General features: G+C 58.5%; 1 protein-coding gene across 2 annotated transcripts in view; it reads left to right on the plus strand.

The window, feature by feature from the left end:
* The window catches only part of ELL (elongation factor for RNA polymerase II), a 79,298-nt gene that overhangs the window by 47,917 nt on the left and 13,222 nt on the right, over nucleotides 1–18,159 (plus strand). For both annotated transcript variants that reach the window (XM_061421530.1, XM_061421531.1), the window contains exons 2-6: nucleotides 2,314–2,361; nucleotides 9,048–9,169; nucleotides 9,552–9,715; nucleotides 11,887–12,161; nucleotides 15,917–16,041. In XM_061421530.1, coding sequence (XP_061277514.1) covers nucleotides 2,314–2,361; nucleotides 9,048–9,169; nucleotides 9,552–9,715; nucleotides 11,887–12,161; nucleotides 15,917–16,041 — 734 coding nt within the window. The remainder of the gene's footprint in view (nucleotides 1–2,313; nucleotides 2,362–9,047; nucleotides 9,170–9,551; nucleotides 9,716–11,886; nucleotides 12,162–15,916; nucleotides 16,042–18,159) is intronic.

Genomic DNA, 18,159 nt, shown 5'->3' on the forward strand with positions numbered 1-18,159 from the left:
TGTGCACATTTATGTATGTTTTTGTGCATTCCTATGTTTTCATTTCTCTTGGGTATATCCCTAGGAATTGGAATTGGTGGGTCAGGTGATAACTGTGTTAAACCTTTTAAGAAACTGCCAGGGGACTCCACCGCCAGGTGGCTCAGTGGTTAAGAATCTGCCTTACTGTGCAGGGGATGTGGGTTCAATCCCTGGTCAGGGGACTGAGATTCCGCATGCTGTGGAACATCTATGCCCGTGTGTCACAGATACTGAGCCCGTGTACCACAGCTAGAGTCTGTGCCCTGCAACAGAGGTCCTGTGTGCTGCAGCTAGGACCTGACGCAGCCGAGTTAATGGATATTGAAATAACCTGCTGGACTTCTCTACAGGACCTTGTATGCTCCCACCAGTAAGGGACGAGGATTCCGGTGTCATCTTTCTTCCTTTAGCTATCCTAGTAGGCACCTGTGTAGTCTGCACCGCACTGACGAGACACGGCTTCTCCCGTGCTTACTGGCTCCCTGCAGATCTTCTTTTGGGTCTCTGTCTTTAACCTAGTTCCAAGCAAAGGCTGCTTAAATGTTGCATCTCCAAGGGCCCAGCTAGACGGGGCCCCCCTGGTGCTGCCCCTCTAATCCTGTGAACTGCATTCCAGGCAGCAGTCTGACCATGGTTTAGGGGGCAGATCATCTGGTCTCGAGCCTGCCGTGAAGAGAGCCTGGCCCCTGTCTCAGCAACGCAGTAGCCCTTGCACCTGCAGGGGCTGGAGGACATGCTGTGTCTGCCCTTGTGGCAGTGAGGCGTGATGTGCTTTGAAAGTGTGGGGTGCGGACTCCCCCTGGCCCAGTGGTTAAGACTCCATCTTCCAGTGCACAGTACGTGGGCTCGATCCTTACTGTAGGGGGCACGGGTCAGGGGCTAAGGCCCCCAAGGTAAAATAAATCCTGACATTCTTTCTCAGATTTAAAAAAAAATTTAAAAATGTTTTCAGTCTTTCTCAAATTAAGAAAAAAAAAGTGTGGCTGGCTTCTGGGGTGTCTGATTCTGTGGAGGTGAGTGCCGGAGCTGGGTGTGACCGCTCAGGTCTGCTCCAGGTGCGTGAGTGAAGTCTTTGGAGACTCTTGGCCAAAGGGGAGGCTCCTGTAAGCCAAGCAGGTTGAGCGTGTGGCCCCCATGGTCCAGCCAGGCTGAGCACGGTCCCCCTCACCTGTGGACGCCTGCCCGGCGGTCTGACAGGTCAGAGGCACTGAGAGGCCAGCCTGCCCGCTGCTTGGCTCTCCCCCGTGTGTGCAGCTGCTCTGCCCACCCTGGGCCCGTGGTGGGCCTGACATTCTGGGTGCAGAGCAGACAGACAGTCACTGCAGACTGGACCTGGGGTCCAGGTGGTGGGGCCTCCCTTACACCTGGGGGCTCTGGGGCGGAGGCCTGAGAGGTGGGCTCTATTGAAGACTGGCGAGCCCAAGATCTAGGCTGCCGTGTGGAGGAAAGCTGAGGAGAACTACAGGCCCAGAGGCTGATTTGGGCCCTGTGGGTTTGAAGATGGAGGGGAGGGGGTTGTCGTGATGAACCAGCACCACCCTGTGGGGTGAGGTCTGCTACACAGAAAGTGCCAAGGGCCCAGGATAAATGAGAAAGAGAAGTGTGACCCTCTGTCTGGATCCGTGTTCTTTGTAAAATTCCACCAGAAGGCTGATCTCCGAATAGCTAAAGCTTAAATTAGTAGAGTTTTTTGGTGTATTTTTTTCCTGTGACATTTGGAAATTCCGCCGCCCCAAGCATAGGGACCAGCTGCTCTGAAGCTGTGACGTGGGAGCTGGGCAGGCGTTGGGCTGTGTCCTGTCAGGGCCTTGGGGTAGAGGGCATCACCTCATCAGCCTGCCTCCTGGTGGGCGGTGCTCCCCGCGCACAGTTCTGTTCAGCGTGGAGCGCCCCTGGGCGGGGTGGCCTGGGCTGGGGCCGGTTTGCGGGAGGATGGTGAAGCGCTGCGCGTTGCCTCTCAGACACCGTCAGCCCTGGCCCCTGGGCCATCTGAGGAGCTCTTACTGACCGTCGGAACCCTGCTTCGGTGACTCTTCCTGTCATTTTCAACACATGTAGTTTATTCTTTTCACCTCTCCTGAAAACACTGTCTTTAGCCTGCTCCTTATATGACTGGGAAGTGAGTCTTTGGATTTCCAGGTATCTTTTTTTTTTTTTTTTTAGACTTTAAACTTTTTATTTAGCCGATTAACAATGTTGTGGTAATTTCAGGTGAACAGTGAAGGGACTCAGCCATACACAAACATGTTCCAGATATCTTCATTGACATTTTCCCATTTTGCTTTTTTGCAGGATTCTGTTTCACTGAGACCTTCGATCCGATTTCAGGGAAGTCAAGGGGTGAGTCTTTTTTTGGTCTTAATTATACTTATTTAGAATTGTGGCTTGCTGGGCACAGCAGCCCGTTGGGAGCAGTGTTTTGGCCCCATCCCCCTCTGTGCCAGGCAGGGCCCTCTGCTGAGCCATGGTCTGCCTCTTGTCGTCTCCAGGCTGGCCCCATGGCTGGGGCCACATCAGTAGGCCCTCTGTGGGCTGAAGGCAGCTCTTCTGTCCAGCAGTTCCCGAGTTTCCCCACTTCCTGTCGTTGCCAAACTCCTGTTCTGACTTGATCTTTGTGCTGTTTGGAAACTATGCCCCCTGAGCCCAAGTGAACCTGGAAATGTGCCCGCCCCCAAGGGTGGGGCGCTTCTCTCTGTTGGTGGACCTAGGACCACAAGTATTTAACTTTTTAGTACCGGGAAGTATACACACTCAATATTCCAGTTTTTTCGTGAAAGATACTTGATCATAAATGACCATCTTACAGAAAAATTGAGGAATGGGAGAAAGGGCACGTTGTCCATAATCCTTGCCACCCAGGTCCTAGGACCCATATCATCCACCCACTAAAGATGCTTTGCAACACTTTAGTTTTTTTCCTAGTCTTTATTGCAGGTCTTTTTTTTTTTTTCTTTAAATCTGAAGAGTTGCCACACACGTCTAAGTCAGTTTCCACCTGATAGCCTGCTGGCTTCTTTCAGAAGCAGGGAGATCTGTAGGTTTCGCCCCAGGCAGGGTGCTCCAGAGAGATGGAGCCTTGAGGAGATAACATGTCTGCAAGTGCAGATACAGCGATACCAAGAGATATATTGCAAGACGTTGACACAGGTTTGTGGGGCTGATGAGTCTGAATTCCATGGGGCAAGCAGGAAGCTGGCCCCGAGGTTCATGGGCGAGCTTCCTCCTCATCAGGAAAGCCTCAGTTTCCCTCTTAAGGCCTTCCACTGATTGTATGAGGCCTGCCCAGACCTGGTCATGGATTTACTGCGTCTACAGAGTACCTGCACAGCACACCCAGGTTACCTTTCATGGAGTCACTGGAGGCTGTGGCCTGGCCAGGGGAACACCATCACACCAAGACCAGTCAAGGTTAGCGAGATGCCCTTAAAGGCCCCAGGGCACACGCCCTGCCCTGTGCCTTCTCTGGGGCTTCCATACCTTCTTTGGCCCTGGCCGCCTGCTTCTGCTTTTTCCCCTGAGATGTTTCCCCAAGGGGCAGGGCCGGCTGGGCTTGCTGCCAGACTGGCCCAGTGGCGCCCTCTTGTGGCCCATGGTCACAGTGTGCCCATAGCAGCTGTGGGAAGATGAGGAAGCCAGGCTCAGATTGCCGTTCTTTTATCCGTGAGCAATGCTTTCTAGTCAGCAAGACACCACTGGGATGCTCATAGAAGCGCAGTGAGGGTCTCCTGGGCTTTACGCTCTGTCGCCCAAATTCCTGTGCCAAACTTAAGAGCCACGTCCATTCAAGAAAGGGCCCCTGCCTCTGTATTGAGAATTACGCTTTGCCCACATTTTTTCCCTTCTGGGCATTCTCATGTGTCATGGACTTCCTAGAAGGTTCTGAGGGTGTGGAGGCCGTGTGCTACAGCCAGGAGCAAGCCAGGCCGTGAGTCTCCACTAAGAGGCTCTTCCCTGGGTGGGACCATGTGAGGACTGGAGGAGGCCTGTTCTTTCCCAGTTCGCTGTGAAGGACCACGCGCTCGGTCTGCCCCTCCTGACCTCTGGGCCTTGTCCTGGGTATTAATAGACCATGACCGTTCCTCCAAGCCAGGTGTGAGAGGCCTGGCCTGGGGCAGGTGCACAGCAGATGCTGTCGTGGTCACTCAGAGCAGTGGAGGAGGAGGCAAGACCCTTGCACTCTGCTCCCGATTCTCCTGGTCGTGCCCTCCAGCATCGAAGTTGGAGACAGCAGGGGGTGGGCCGGGTGGGTTGGCCCAGCTCGTTCAGCACTCCTGGTGCCTGTGCTGACTCCATGTTCTGGACCCCGGGTAGGCAGGCAGGGCCTGCTTCCCAGAGGCCCGTGAAGCTGGCGGACTGAAGATTGAGACCCTCTTTGCTCCTTCACTCAGGGACCTCGGCCAGGTCTCCCTCTGGTTGTTGGCCTCCCCGCCCAGGAGAGGGGCCGCGCACCTAAGGGCTGGACGCAGGTTAACATGGCCTTAGGAGGGGGCCTTCCTGGCGGCCCAGTGGCTGAGACTCAGCGCTCGCAATGCTGGTGGCCTGGGTTCCATCCCTGGTCAAGGAACTAAATCCCACATGCCTCAACTAAGAGTTTGCATGTCGCAAGTGAAGACCCCACCTGCTGCAGCGCATATCAGAAATCCCAGGTGCCACAGCTGGGCCTGTGAGACCCTGTGCAGCCAACAGAATAAACCATGGCCCAAGGAGCAGCAGAGCCCCCTGCGGCCCAGAACACGCTCACCTGCTTCCTGGTGCTCGTCCCCCTCGGTGTGAATGCAGCCCCCCGGCACAGGGTCTCGTGTCCCCCGGCTCCTGGGGTGGGAGTCAGGTCCGACCTGGCTTCTTCCCCACTTGTGCAGGGAGTGCTGCGGGGCCTGGCCATGGTGGTGTGCAGCCAGGCCCTGGTGCTGGCTGCTTCCTGGGGGCGACCGCATGGCAGCCTGTGGCACGCCCAGCATCGGGGCGGTGGCGGTGGCGGCGGCGGCACAAAGCACTCACCTTTGTTTCGTCTGCTGTGTCTGTGCCTGTGTGTGTGTTCTCTGCTCTCTCTCAGACACTGGAGTGGCTGCCCTGGGCCCCTCTGCCATCAGGGGTCAGCCATCAGGGGTCACTGTTGAGCTCTCAATCCCTGACAGCTGGTGAAGCATCAGCCTCGCGAGGGGAAGAGAAAACCCCCTCGCGGGCCGGCCCTACCCCAGAACTCCTCAGTTGATGAGGACAGAAAGGGAGGTGGGGTCCGTGTCCAGGGCTGTGTGAGGCATTTCTGTGTGCTGCAGCGGGGACCCAAAGGCGGTTTCTAGAATGAGGTTTGACGGCCCTGGTCAGAGGCCGTGACCAGCGTCTGTCTGCAGTCCAGGCGCCGGCTCTGCAGGAGTTCGTAGGGCTGGCCCGCGCTTGAGCCCAGGGCTGCCTGTTGCTGCGAGGCGGGAGTGACCTGGAAGCCTGGGAAGTGGTGGGCGGGGGGCAGTATGTGCTCCCCCTCCCTGTCCACAGTGCGGGGCAGCTCTCAGAAAGGAAGGAGGTGCTCAGAAAGCACCTGGGTTTGGGGCTGCGGACGTGGGCCGTCTAGTGGGCGGAAGAGGCTGCTTTGCTCTTGGAAGGCCTCTTCAGCCATCCAGGATGTGTGTGCTCACTTGTGTCTGACGCCGTGGGACCCCCTGGGCTGTAGCCCGGCAGCTTTGCTGTCAGTGGGATTTCCTGGGCGAGAATCCTGGAGTGGGTGGCCATTTCCTCCTCCGGAGGATCTTCCCGACTGTGCAGCCGCGCAGTAGTAACTCTTGATCCAAAATATATTTTATGCTGAGGGTTCCCTGAAAATAAAGACAATAAAACAAGTGTTCCCTGAAAACCCTCTGGCCAGAGTCTGGCTAGGCAGTGTTTGGTTCCTGGATGCCCTGTTTGGTCTTGCTCTCTCCCAAAGAGGATTCCAGGTGCGTCCTCACTGTTTCTTCCTGCCCACAGCCTGCTCGGGGCTTCATTTGTCTCTCTGAAGCCCTCACTTGCACTGCAGACACATCAGACCCCGCGTACGTGGGGTGAGGGCTGCCAGCCTGACTTGGGACGAATTTCAAAGGGGCTTGACCTACCCACGGTGGAACCAGCACGCTCCTTGGCCTCAGGGTTGGATGTCAGCCACTCGGGTCCTCCGGGTGGGACATGGCTGTTTGGAGGGCCAGGGCTGCCTGTGCATCTCCGCGTTCAGGCACATCCATGAGTCTGTGGCACCTCCCTTGGCCTCCCTATCCCAGAAGTTGGGGCTGACATCAGATGCACTAAACCTGCCCTGCCCAGGCCTGCTGTGGCCCCATGGTGGCCCCTAGGAGAGCCAGGACTCAATCCAGAAGACTGCGGAGCGGAGGCCGAATTTCAGAATGCGGGTTGCGCTCTCTGCCATCACAGAGAAAGCTAGGTGTCCTGGGCCATTCGTGCCCAGCGGACTGGTTTCCCTCACTGGTTCCCAGGGACTGGTAGCCATTAACTAGCATTGTAACAGCCCGTTAACCAGAGGATTCCGTGCACTCTGGTGCCAGAGAGCTGGGGAGGGGCTGAGGCTTCAGGACTGCTGTGTCAGGCTCCACGCAGGCCTTCCCCTCCCTGTCTTGCGGCCCCGGTGGCTGCACAGACCCTCCTCTGGGTGCTGGCCGGTGCCCCCGTCCACCCCGACTCAAGGATTTTGAAAGGGCCAATACATACCCGTGTGGAAAAGTCCTCACTGGGCTGAAGAATCATAGGGAATGGTCCCCCATGCCCCTGCCCAGAGAGGAACACCGTGGTGTCGGGACCTAGGCTGTACGCCTCTCTTTTGCTCTCCCCGACGGGGGCTGTGGCAGGCAGTCAGGGCAGCCACTGCCCTCTGAGCAGCCAGAGATGGAAAAACGTCACTGGGGGTGGCTGGGTCTCCGCCGGAGCCAGCACGTGGTGAGGGAGAGGCTCAGGGTCGGGCGTGGGGGGGAGCCGCGTGTCAGGGCTCAGGCTCCATCAGAGGCACTTTTGATTTTGCTGACGTCATGGTGCACACTCCTCCCGCCGTGTCCTGGGTAACTGCGTCAGTCTGTACGTGCCTGCGGTGCCTGTGGGGGCCTCTCCCGCGGTGACCCTCAGGAGCGTCTGGGCGCTGGGTGTCCAGTTACTTCCGTAATGGAGAGCAGAAGTCGCGTCTGCCCGGGAGTGTGTGCGGCTGGCGCAGGGTGGCTGCCAGTGCTGGACAGTGCGATGCTGCACGTGGACTCCAGTGTGTGTGTGCATGTGTGTGTGTGCACATAGGTGTTTTCCTGCCCAAGGGTAGCAGGCGGTCCAGGTTTATAGTAAAACACACTTGCCAAGTGTGAGCTGCTTCGTCCCATTTTTGACCCTTACAGAAACGTGTGGAGATCAGGGTCTGTGTGGCTGGCCAAGGCTGACATTGGTGCCCTGCTGGTCTCCCTGCCGCTGGCTGTGCATCCTGACCGGGCCCTCCGCCACCTGCTGCGTGCATAGGGGGATGCTGGAGGACCAGGAGATCTCGCTGGGCAGACACCAGCTGTGGGGCGGGGAGCTGGGGGACGGCGTGATCGTCAGCCCAAGGTCATCTGCAGTCCCTGGACAGCCGCTGCAGACTGCCCCTCTCCCCCAGGCCAGGCTCTTCCTGTCCCGAGCAGCTGGGCCTCGGGGCTGCTGTCTGATGCCTTGGCTCTCCCTGTGCGAGGAGGGAGCTTCTCCTTGCAGCAGAGACTGGCTGTGCATGGAGGGGGTTCTGCAGCATTTGGAGCCAATCCTGGGCTGTGTGCCCTCCCAGCTTCCCTCGAGGGTTTCCATACCCCACTGAGGGCTGGGGTGGGAGAGCTGCTGCTCTCGCTGTGGCCGGAGCTTCATGTCCTTGATCACACAGACTCTACTCAGGCAGGCCGAGCTGGCTGTGTTCGCGTGTAACAGCCGGGCACGGGGAAGGAGGCATTCAGCCCAGGGTCGCGTGCTGTCCAGCGCCGATGGAGCATGCTGTGTCCTCACGTCACCTCAGAGGAGGCGGCCTCGGCTCAGCCTGGGAGGTGGCACGACAGCCCAGGGACAGCTGGCTGCCCCCTTAGCCCTGGTGCTGCCCCTTCTTGACCATTCATGACTCCTCCCGGCATGTCTCCCTAACTCTGACAAGCCCCGGTGGTCCAGCCCAGGGCGGACCTTAAGGCTGGTCTCCTCTGGCGACAGGGCTCTGGAGGCCCGTCCCGGTAGCCCAGGAGCTGGCAGCTGGAGCATGAGGTTCTCCTGCCTGTGTTTCTCAGTAGCCGCTGGCCGTTGCCCAGGGTAGGCAGGGGGCCAGAGGGTCGGCCTGGAATGAAGCGGCCTCTGGGTTTCCTGCCTTGCGCTGAGCACTGCACCTCAGCCAGGGCTAGTGCCATCTGTCTGTCGGCCTGCCAGGCCGTCTGTCTTTCCTCTCTGGCAGCTGTGGCTTGCATAGTTAGGCTCCAGCGGTGCCATCTGCTGTCAGGGTTAGGTGACCATGTGTACGCATCCCGTGTCGTGGTCAGTGGGGGCATGTGCTGCCCGTCTGTGCACCCCTTGAGGCCCGTGCCTGCCTTCTTCCCAGACACCCAGGTGGACGGTGGCTCTGGCCTGGAGGAGGTGGAGAGGGCCTCGCCATGTGGGAGAAGGGGGAGTGTGCGCCAGGGTATCTCGGCCGAGCGTGCCAGCCTGCTGCTGACGCCCACCTGTCTTGCCCCATTTCAGCTTTCCAGGTTGTCTCAAGCCTGGTCTGCCCAGCTTGGTGGGGGATCTGAGCCGTGGCCCAGGTTGGAGTGGGCCCCTGCCCCTGGCTGTGTGCTGAGGGATTGTGCTCCTTAGCCCACAGTGCCATTGCTGTGGACACAGGAACCCGCACCCCCACCCTGCGCTGTGTGGGGCCCAGGACCCACCAGCAGCCTGGCCATGGTGACAGGCTGGTCTGTCACTGACAGGGAGACCAAGGGGGTGCATTCACATATTGCCAGGGACGGGCCAGGATCATGTGCTGGCCCTGCCTGTGGGCCCCCCAGTGACACCCCCTCTCCATGCAGCACATCTCCATCCCCCAACCTGACTGCCCCACGGAGGCGCGGACGTTCTCCTTCTACCTCTCCAACATCGGCCGCGACAGCCCCCAGGGCAGCTTCGACTGCATCCAGCAGTACGTGTCCAGGTGAGCCTTGCCCAGACTGCCCCAGCTCTCACGGGGCCAGGCCCACCTCCCTTGACCCCCACCGTGGCGTCCCCCGCGCCAGCCCGCCGTGCGGATGTTTACCCCCACCTCCAGCCCCAGCTCTCCTTCTCAGATGAGCCGTCCTGGCTCTTACAGTGTGTCCAGGGTGCAGGCGTGGGTCCTGGCGTGCCCCCTCTTGCCCAGGAACCTGGGTTCCCTTGCTTCTTTCAGGTCAAGACGTGCCTTGCAGAAACCCTGTTGCCCAAGTCAGCACCAGACCCTGTTTCCTAGCTGGGAGTGTCAGGCAGGGGTGGTGTCGGCCCCGAGGCCACCTCTGTGGTCATCCCAGGAGCTCGCCTCACCTCTGGCCTCTGTCTTGCAGCCATGGGGATGTCCACCTGGACTGCCTGGGCAGCATCCAGGACAAGATCACAGTGTGCGCCACTGACGACTCCTACCAGAAGGCGCGGCAGAGCCTGGCGCAGGCTGAGGAGGAGACGCGCAGTCGAGGAGCCATTGTCATCAAGGCCGGAGGCCGTTACCTGGGTGAGGCTTGGGGGCCGGGGCTTCACCCGCGGGGGTCTTGTGCCTGCTGGGCAGATGTCAGGAGAGCTGGCGAGTCTCAGGACCCGTCAGGAGCAGGAACAGGAGTGGTGGGCTGACAGAGGCCAGGGGAGCTGGGTCCTTCTTGGGTGGTGTCTGCTGCATTCTGAATCCAGGATGGACTAGAGGGCCTGAGAGTTCCAGGAATTCTGAATCCCAGGGCCCCTTCCCCAGGCTGTAGCCTCAGGCACGTCTGCCTCTCACCGTACATGAAGCCAGAGCTTCAGCCTGTCCCTTCAGTGGCCACCCCTGCCCTCACCTGCCCAGGTGTCTCTTTCCCATGGCTGACCTGGCCAGGGCACAGTGCAGATGGCAAGATGCACTCTGCTGCGGGCAGCCTGCTGCTGTCGAGGGACCATGGGATGGAGACCTGGAAGGAAACACGTTGATCCCTGTTTCCTAGGACCTTCCACCCCCTCAGTATCTGCTTGGAAACAATTTCAGAGACACTGAGACACTGACCATATTAAAAGTGCGGAGAGAAGTACTGTTTATTTAGAAAGCTCCATTGCGCTGCCTCAGTCTTCCCACCTCTGGGTGTAGACGGAGTCTCCAGTGAATTCATTGTCAGGCAAGAAAGGCCTGAGAGAGGCATGAAGCAAAGGAGAACCTTGATGGGTTTTGGAGTTTTTTTCTTCTTTAAGAAAAAGTCACTCTTTCACATTGCTCTACAGAGCACGCAGTCTCCCTTGCCAAGCGGTGGGGTTGGCTCTGAATGGAACCCTAGATGGTGCTGGTCCTCCTGTCAGCACGGGGCCCCGGTGGGCGTGGCAGTGTGTGCCTGGGGAGCCTGGGCCCCCGGCTGTCAGCCACCCAGGAGGTGCCAGCCAGAATCCCAAAGGGCTGCAGCTGCCTGCTCCTGCCTTATGATGCAAATACAGACATTGGTACACATTTTAATAAGTTTTGGGTGGGTCTCTAGCCAGAATTTATCTTACTGTTCCACTTAAGACACAATGAAGGCTTTTACTGTTCTCTGGCCTCAGAAGCCAGAGACATGCAGTCCTGGCTGTGTCAGGCCTCTCCCCCACTCCATGTCATCAGGGTTCTCTGGGGACGAAGTCTGGCCCTGCAGGTTCTAAAAGCTCTCCTTCTTGTGTTCATTTGACAAGTCAGAGTTGAGGGATATGTGCAAAAGACAGTTGTCATGGAGAGCTTTGTGGCCCAAGGATTTAAGACCTGCACTGACTTTGCTCAGAGGTCCTCCTTCCTGCGGTGGCAGGGGCGTCGTCCAAGGTGGAGTGAGCGACTTTGGATGGAAGCCCCCCTCCGTCAAGAGCACCCCGGGGGGCTCCATGGAGGACCCCCTCACACGTCTCTGTTTGCACCAGGAGGGTGGAGAGAGGCCTGCGGCCCCCGGGGCTCCGAGCACAGGCAGGTCTGCCCAAGTGACCTGACACTTTTTCTTTTCTCCTTGGTCGTAAAAGAGCATGGCGGGGCCCAGGGGACCAGCAGAGAGCTGGGGACTGCAGGCTCTGGGCTGCTTCTCCTGCCATTCTGGGACTCGCTTTTAACCATCAGCCCCCTTCCCCACAGGGGCCAGGGGTTTGGATGAAGTTAGTTAAGGCTCGCCGGAGAAGGCAATGGCACCCCACTCTAGTACTGTTGCCTGGAAAATCCCATGGACGGAGGAGCCTGGAAGGCTGCAGTCCATGGGGTCGTTGAGGGTTGGACACAACTGAGCAACTTCACTTTCACTTTTCACTTTCATGCATTGGAGAAGGAAATGGCAACCCACTCCAGTGTTCTTGCCTGGAGAATCCCAGGGACGGAGGAGCCTGGTGGGCTGCTGTCTATGGGGTCGCACAGAGTCGGACGCGACTGAAGTGACTTAGTAGTAGTAGTAGTAGTTAAGGCTCTCAGCCCACTTCTGAGACTGAGGACCCACAAGTGCCCTTTGATCTGCTTGTGGTCAGCAGGTGGCACTCTCACTGGACAAGTGGGCTGCACGAGGCTTAAGGTGCCTTGGGCGTGGTGAGAGCTCGGCGCTGTCAGCCATGGGCCATCCATGGGTGTCCGTGTGCTCGCTCAGGAACGTGCCATCGCTCCAGGCAGGGGGACACGGCGACCACCCCCCAGCCCTTCCCGTCCCTGACACCTGGCTCTTACTATAGGCAAGAAGGTTCAGTTTCGGAAACCGGCCCCGGGGGCAGTGGATGCCGTGCCCTCCCGGAAGCGGGCAACCCCTATCAACCCGGCCAGCGCCATCAAGAAGTGCAGCGCTGGCAGCGCTGGCGGGGGCAGCGGGGTGTCTCAGCGGCCCTTTCGGGACCGCGTGCTGCACCTGCTGGCGCTGAGGCCCTACCGGAAGGCTGAGCTGCTGCTGCGGCTGCAGAAGGACGGCCTGGCACAGGCGGACAAGGACGCGCTGGACAGCCTCCTCCAGCAGGTGCGTGCTGCCCGGTGCGGGGCATGGGGCACTTTTACTGTCCAGGGCTCGTCTCCTCATAACCGTAGGCTCGCAGGCAGTGGGTGTAGCATGGGCGACCCAAGACTTCAGATGCACAGGGTTTTTGGAATTGAATGAAGCCTGGGGAATCCACAAGTGCAAGTTAGCAAGAACTCAGGCTTCATATCAGGTGGGTCTCCTTGTGGCTTATCAGTTGTGGCGCTAGGCAAGGGACTTCATGTCTGGACCCTCAGGTTTCTGTCTGTGGCTGGGAAGTGACTGCAGCACCTCTCTTTGGGATCAAGAGGTAATCAGGCAGGAACGTGGGGCCAGCAGGCAGAGCCTGCTGTTAAACAGCCAGGGCTTTGGAGCGACAACGCTGGTCCCAGAGCCGCCCTGAAGGAGGCAGCTCACGGACTCCTGAGAGGGTCGGTGGCTTGCTCCCGATTCACTGCCTTAGCTGGGCCGCGTGCATGCTGCTTGGCCGTGAAGTGGCAACAGGCCACCTCAGAGCACTGCTTCTGTGAGGACCCACAGCCAGCGGCAGTCACTCCAGTGTTCTGGGAGGAGCTGTGGCCTGCCTCAGACACTCTGGGCTCTTGGGTGCTGCCTCCTATGGTCTAAAGTTGATGCCATGACCATCCGGAACTGTGTCTGAGGAGTTTCCGCGCATTTCTGAGGATTTCTGATTGACCGAGTTCTCCCGTGGGCACCCTGCTGCCCCTCTGCCCCTCCCTGAGCGCAGTCCGAGGCTGGGGTGACCACACACACCTTTGGTAGGAGAACATCGGCATGGCTTTTGTCCCCCCATGCTCCGACTGGCATCTCTGTGTCGTCATCACCCCCCAGCGAGTTCAGGGCGCAGGGCAGGGGTGAAGAGGGGCCTCTGTGACCAGCCCCGCACTCCGAGCACGAGTGCTGATCTGGGGCTGGGCCTGCCCCACAGGGCAGATGCCTCCCCTCCCCGTCACCGTGCAGAAGCCCCCTGTGTCCTGAGAGAGGAGGTGCTCCCCGGAGCCTTTGTTCCTGTCAGGGGCTCCTCCGTGTACTCACTGGCAGCCTTTGTGCAAACTTGGCCTCCTGAGCGTCCACCCCCCACGTGGAGGTTGTGCTGGCACTGACTGAGTGGCAGTGTTTCTCCCGGCAAGTTTGGGAGTCGGCTTGGGGCCTGGAGAAGACAGATACGTTACTCTGTAGTCCAGTTTTCTTGGGGCTTGCTAGAGCATCCAGAAAGCTCTGGAACCAAGAACATTGCCCAGGGTGCTCATTTCTTTGGAAAGTCACATGTGTTGGCTCACCCTTGGGAAATTGGGGGAAGCATACGGGAGGCCCTTTCCCTGGGCTCGGGGCCACCCAGAGCTGCCTCTTGCAGCATAGGGTGACTGAGGCAGGGCTAAGGGAGCTGGGCAGGGTCATCAGCCGTGAGCCGAGACAGGGCAGGGGTGACAGCCACGCCTGCCCTGGCCGGTGCCTGGAGCGCGAATCACCATCCAGCCAGGTCCTTAGCCCCTGGGGTAGCATTCTGAAAAATGCCCTTGCTCCTGCTGTCCAATCTTGTTCTCTTCCGGCCCAGGGTAAAAAAGCAGCACATGCAGAATGTGAACCTTGGCCAACCCAGCACCTGATGGCACCTGAGATTTACCCACTGAGTGACCCCTAGACACCGGTGGCGCCAGGCTTAGTGCTCTGGAGAGAGAGGGGGCTGGCGGTGCTGACCTGGGTCTGCCCGGGGCACCTGCTTCACTTTTAACCGCCAAGGTGTTCTCACCGCTCCTGGTCCTCTCCTGGGGCTAGAGAGGCATCATGCTGGGTGCCAGCTTCCCCAGCCAACTTGGGTTTGGCAGCTCCCCAAGGCGGCCCAGGCAGTGTCTTGCACTAGAGTGCTAGAGCATCCTGGGTGCCCGCTCTGATTTCTCCTATCCTCTGATTTCCTGTCCCATCTGCCTTGAGCTTCTGTGTTTGCTACCAGACTTGTTCTCCGCAGCAATTGTGGGAGGGGCACTGGGACCCCACCAGCGTGAGGATAGGTATAGGGGGCTGCACCTCACAAAGGATGCTCATTTCCCAGCCCTCCCGCCCCTCACCCAGTGACTCTGACGAGCAGCACTGTGCAAAGACACCTCCTCTTTCACTTTTGTGAAAACATCCGGAGAGAAGATTTGAGGCCTTCCACCTTCCTGGTGGGAGTGTGGATGGGTGGGTGGCTCTTCTGGAGAGCATTTTAGCGAAGCGTCTCAGAAGCCATAAAAATGTTCAGTCTTTGACCCACTAATCCCACTTCTGGGAAGCCAGCCGAAGAAAACCATCACCAGCGTGGAAAAACCTGCACAAGTGACATGTGTTTATTCCAGAGAAGCTGGAAACAAAGTCCACGTCCAGCAAAGGAGAGGGTGAGTGGGTCACAGTGCAGCCTCTGGTGGAGTGTTACTCAACCACTAAAAATGCTCCTTGTGGAGACTGCCGTGACGTGGAGAATAAATTCATAGTCTCAGTTGTAGTGAAAAACAGCAGCTGCCGTGCCAATCACCCAGCTCCACACGCGCGTTCTGGAGATCATGGTGCCTGACGAGATGCTTGGGAAAGTGCCCTCTGCGGGTCAGGGGCCTGAATTCCATCAAGCACATTAAGGCAAATGTTCTAAATGCATCTTTGCACAGTCTTGAAGACGAACTCAGCTTGTGTTAACCGGAAGCAGCAGGGTTGGCTGGTTGCAGGGAAGGTGGGCTCAGCTTGGGCCCTGAAGGCACCCCTCCCCCAGCTCCCCCAGATCAGCTAACTCTGCCACAGGAGCTGTGAGTTTGAGAGCGTGTATCTTAGTCCATAGGCTGCTGTCATAGAACACCATGGCCTGGGTGGATTAGACACCACAGACCCGTCACACAGCTTTGGAGACTGGGAGGCCCAAGGTCAGGGCACCGGGAGATTGGGTGTCTGGTGAGGGCCTGCGTTCTGCCTTCTCATGGTCATCCAGGGGAGAGGGGTAAGGAAACTCTGGATTCTCTTTTATAAATAAGACATTTGGGCTTCTCTGGTGGATCAGTGGTAAAGACTCTGCCTGCCAGTCCAGAAGACAAGGGTTCAATCCCTGATCCAGGAAGATCCCACATGCTGCAGAGCAGCTAGGCCCCTGTGCCGCTGCTGTTGAGCCTGTGCTCCAGCCCCTGGAAGCCGCACCTGCTGAGCCCATGCACCACGACTGCTGAAGCCCAAGAGCCCTCGAGTTTGTGCTCTGCAACAGAAGCCACCACGGTGAGAAGCCCGCACACTGCAGCTGGAGAGTGGCCCCCAGCCTGTCACATCGGGAGAAAACTCAGAGCAACAAAGAGCCAGCACAGCCCCTCCCCCAAAAAGACACTCCCATGGGGGCTTCACCCTCATGACCTCAGCACCTCCCAAAGGCCTCACCTCCTAATACCGTCGCCTTAGGTTAGCAGGAGGTAAGACTTAATGTGCATTTGTAGAGGACAAACATGGTTCAGTCCATAGCAGGGGGATGGGCTGCTGATGGAGTCTTGGGAGTGTAGATGGCAGCACCCCCTTGTGGAGCCAGCCTGGCCTCCAGCAGCATCTGGGCCTGCTGCTCTGACCCTTCGGCACCCCAAGGGCCGCCGTCCCGGCCTGCAAAGGAGTTGGGGGGCCAAGTGTTGGCTTGGGCAGAAGTGTGCTGTCCTCTTTCCCTTTTAATGTCTGTCTCCGCCTCTCCCTGCACCACCCCCCAAAATGCTTTCGTGATCATCTCTGGCTCTGTCTTGCAGGTGGCCAACGTAAATGCCAAGGACGGCACGTGCACGCTGAAGGACTGTGTGTACAAGGATGTGCAGAAGGACTGGCCCGGCTACTCGGAGGGAGACCAGCAGCTGCTGAAGCGGATGCTCGTCCGGTAACACTGCCGCCCCGTCCGTCAGTGGGTCCCCATCCCCTGGGCCTGGGGCACGTCTCATCTCCAGGAGGCTGGGGGGGCTTCCCGTGGCGCCAAAGCCCACAGGGCCTGCAGGCAGGATGGAGGGGGTCTCTAGAGACTGCCTGGGTAGCCCACCGTGGCCTCCTGTAGGAAAAAGGCGAGCCTTGCTGAGTGGGGTGGAGGGCATGAGTCTCTGCGTTGAACATGAGAACTTCAGGACAGAAGGCCCCAAAGCAGCCGTCCCTGCTGCCCCTGCTGCCCATCCTATCAAGCTCCTTCTGAAATCTGCGTGTCCCCACAGGCTACTGCTGCAGCCGCCTTTCTTAAAAAGGAAGTCTCAAGGACTGGAAGCAGAAAGGAACAAAGCAAAACAAACCTCCCCACAGACACTATTAAGCAGCATTAATTAAAAGGATCCCCTCTTGGGTTAATGGGGACCCGAAGTCAGGAGTAGCCAAGGTGGCTCTGGGGAGAAGTGGTTAAGTCGGCCCCTGTCTAAGGCAAGCAGTTAATGATTTCCTTCTCAATTGATGCCTGGGAGCCCCAGCTATGAAGCGCCCTTCAGAGCAGCCTGAGATGCTAATTAGTCCTTAAGTGGTTTCTCAGGGACTTGGAGCAATTTATGAAGGTTTTTTTTTTTTTTTTTTTTTAAGTTGTTTAAACCAGTAACTGCATCTGGAGATCAGAGCCAAGTTGGGGCCACTCTAGGTGAACCATGAGTCCCTCCTTGGCCCTGTGGGGTGCTCACCTGCTGTTCCGGGGTCACTGCTGTGGCTCTCTAGACGTCTCTAGGTGCTCAGGGAGGCTGAGGGGATGGTTTTGGCAGAAGACGCTCCCCCTCCCCTCTCTGGGCGGCGTCTGCTGCCCACCAAGCATGTCTCAGACACTGTCACCTCCTGCAGGTGTTTGCATCAGCAGTAAAGAATCTGCCTGCAATGCAGGAGACGCAGGTTCAGCCCCTGGGTTGGGAAGATCCCCTGGAGGAGCGCATGGCCACCCAGTCCAGTATCCTTGCTTGGAGATGCTCATGGACTCTAGTGGCAGGCTGTAGGGCGTGGAGCTGCAAAGAGTTGGACTTGACTGAAGTAATGGAGCATGCGTGCACGTGTGGCGGTAGTGTTGAAATAGTAATTTACACCCACCTGAGTGCTTTGAGGTTCCAAGGGGCATGTGGGGGTGGGGCGCCTTGAGGCTGCTCCCACCCTTCCTTCCTTCAGAGCCTCTCACTGCCGGCTGATCTCAGGCCCCCAGCCCTTGGCCTCCCAGAGCTGTCCAGGAGGGGCATGGCCGGGAGCCAGCAGCCTGTGGGCAGTCTGCCCATGGGTGGGTGCGGTCCCTAGGAAACCGGGCTGAATACTGAGGGGTATCAGGAGGGAGGTTCCTCAGGCTCTTGACTCCCGGCGCTCAGGGCCACGCCAAGCTCTCCTTTCCTCTCTCATGTTTGCCCTGGGCCGTCTGGTGCTCTGTTCTCGGGCTGCGTGGGCCAGCTGGGGGGTGGCCTGGCCTGATGCCTCTCCAGAAGCTGGCAGCATCTGCTGCTCTTGGGAGCTTGACCTGATTGATGGGCAGAGGTCAGGGTCAATATCACTGATACCCACAACCCAGCGCTGCTCTGCACAGCTTTTTTTTTTCCATGTTTAGGTTGCTCCCTCCCTGAAGAAGGCCCTCATTACAACCGGTCTTCATGCCGTGGGTCTCATGGCAAGAAGGAGAAATGAGGTCTTAGGGTGTTCCTCTTGTTACAGGCTGGGTGTGGGGGCTCGTGTTACCCCAGGGGCTGCAGCCGTCCTTATCCTACAGCTTGTTCTGAACTTGGACCTGAGTTGAGCACGCTTGTGCTTCCAGGGTCTGCCTGGGCCCCCGTGTCTTTGCTCTGCAGACAGGCACTCGGGCTTCTCGTTGCAGAGTACTGACCCGGGGGCGCGCACCTCACCGGGCGCAGCACTCGGGCTCTGGAGCACGGGCTCAGTGGTTGTGGCACATGGACTTAATTGCCCCTCAGCATGTGAAATCTTCCCGGAGCAGGGAGCAGACCTGTGTCCCCTGCCTTGGCAGGTGGGTTCTTAACCGCTGGCCCACCGGGGAAGCCCTCAGCTG

Source organism: Bos javanicus, chromosome 7, assembly GCF_032452875.1.
Source record: "Bos javanicus breed banteng chromosome 7, ARS-OSU_banteng_1.0, whole genome shotgun sequence".
Lineage (NCBI taxonomy): Eukaryota > Metazoa > Chordata > Mammalia > Artiodactyla > Bovidae > Bos > Bos javanicus.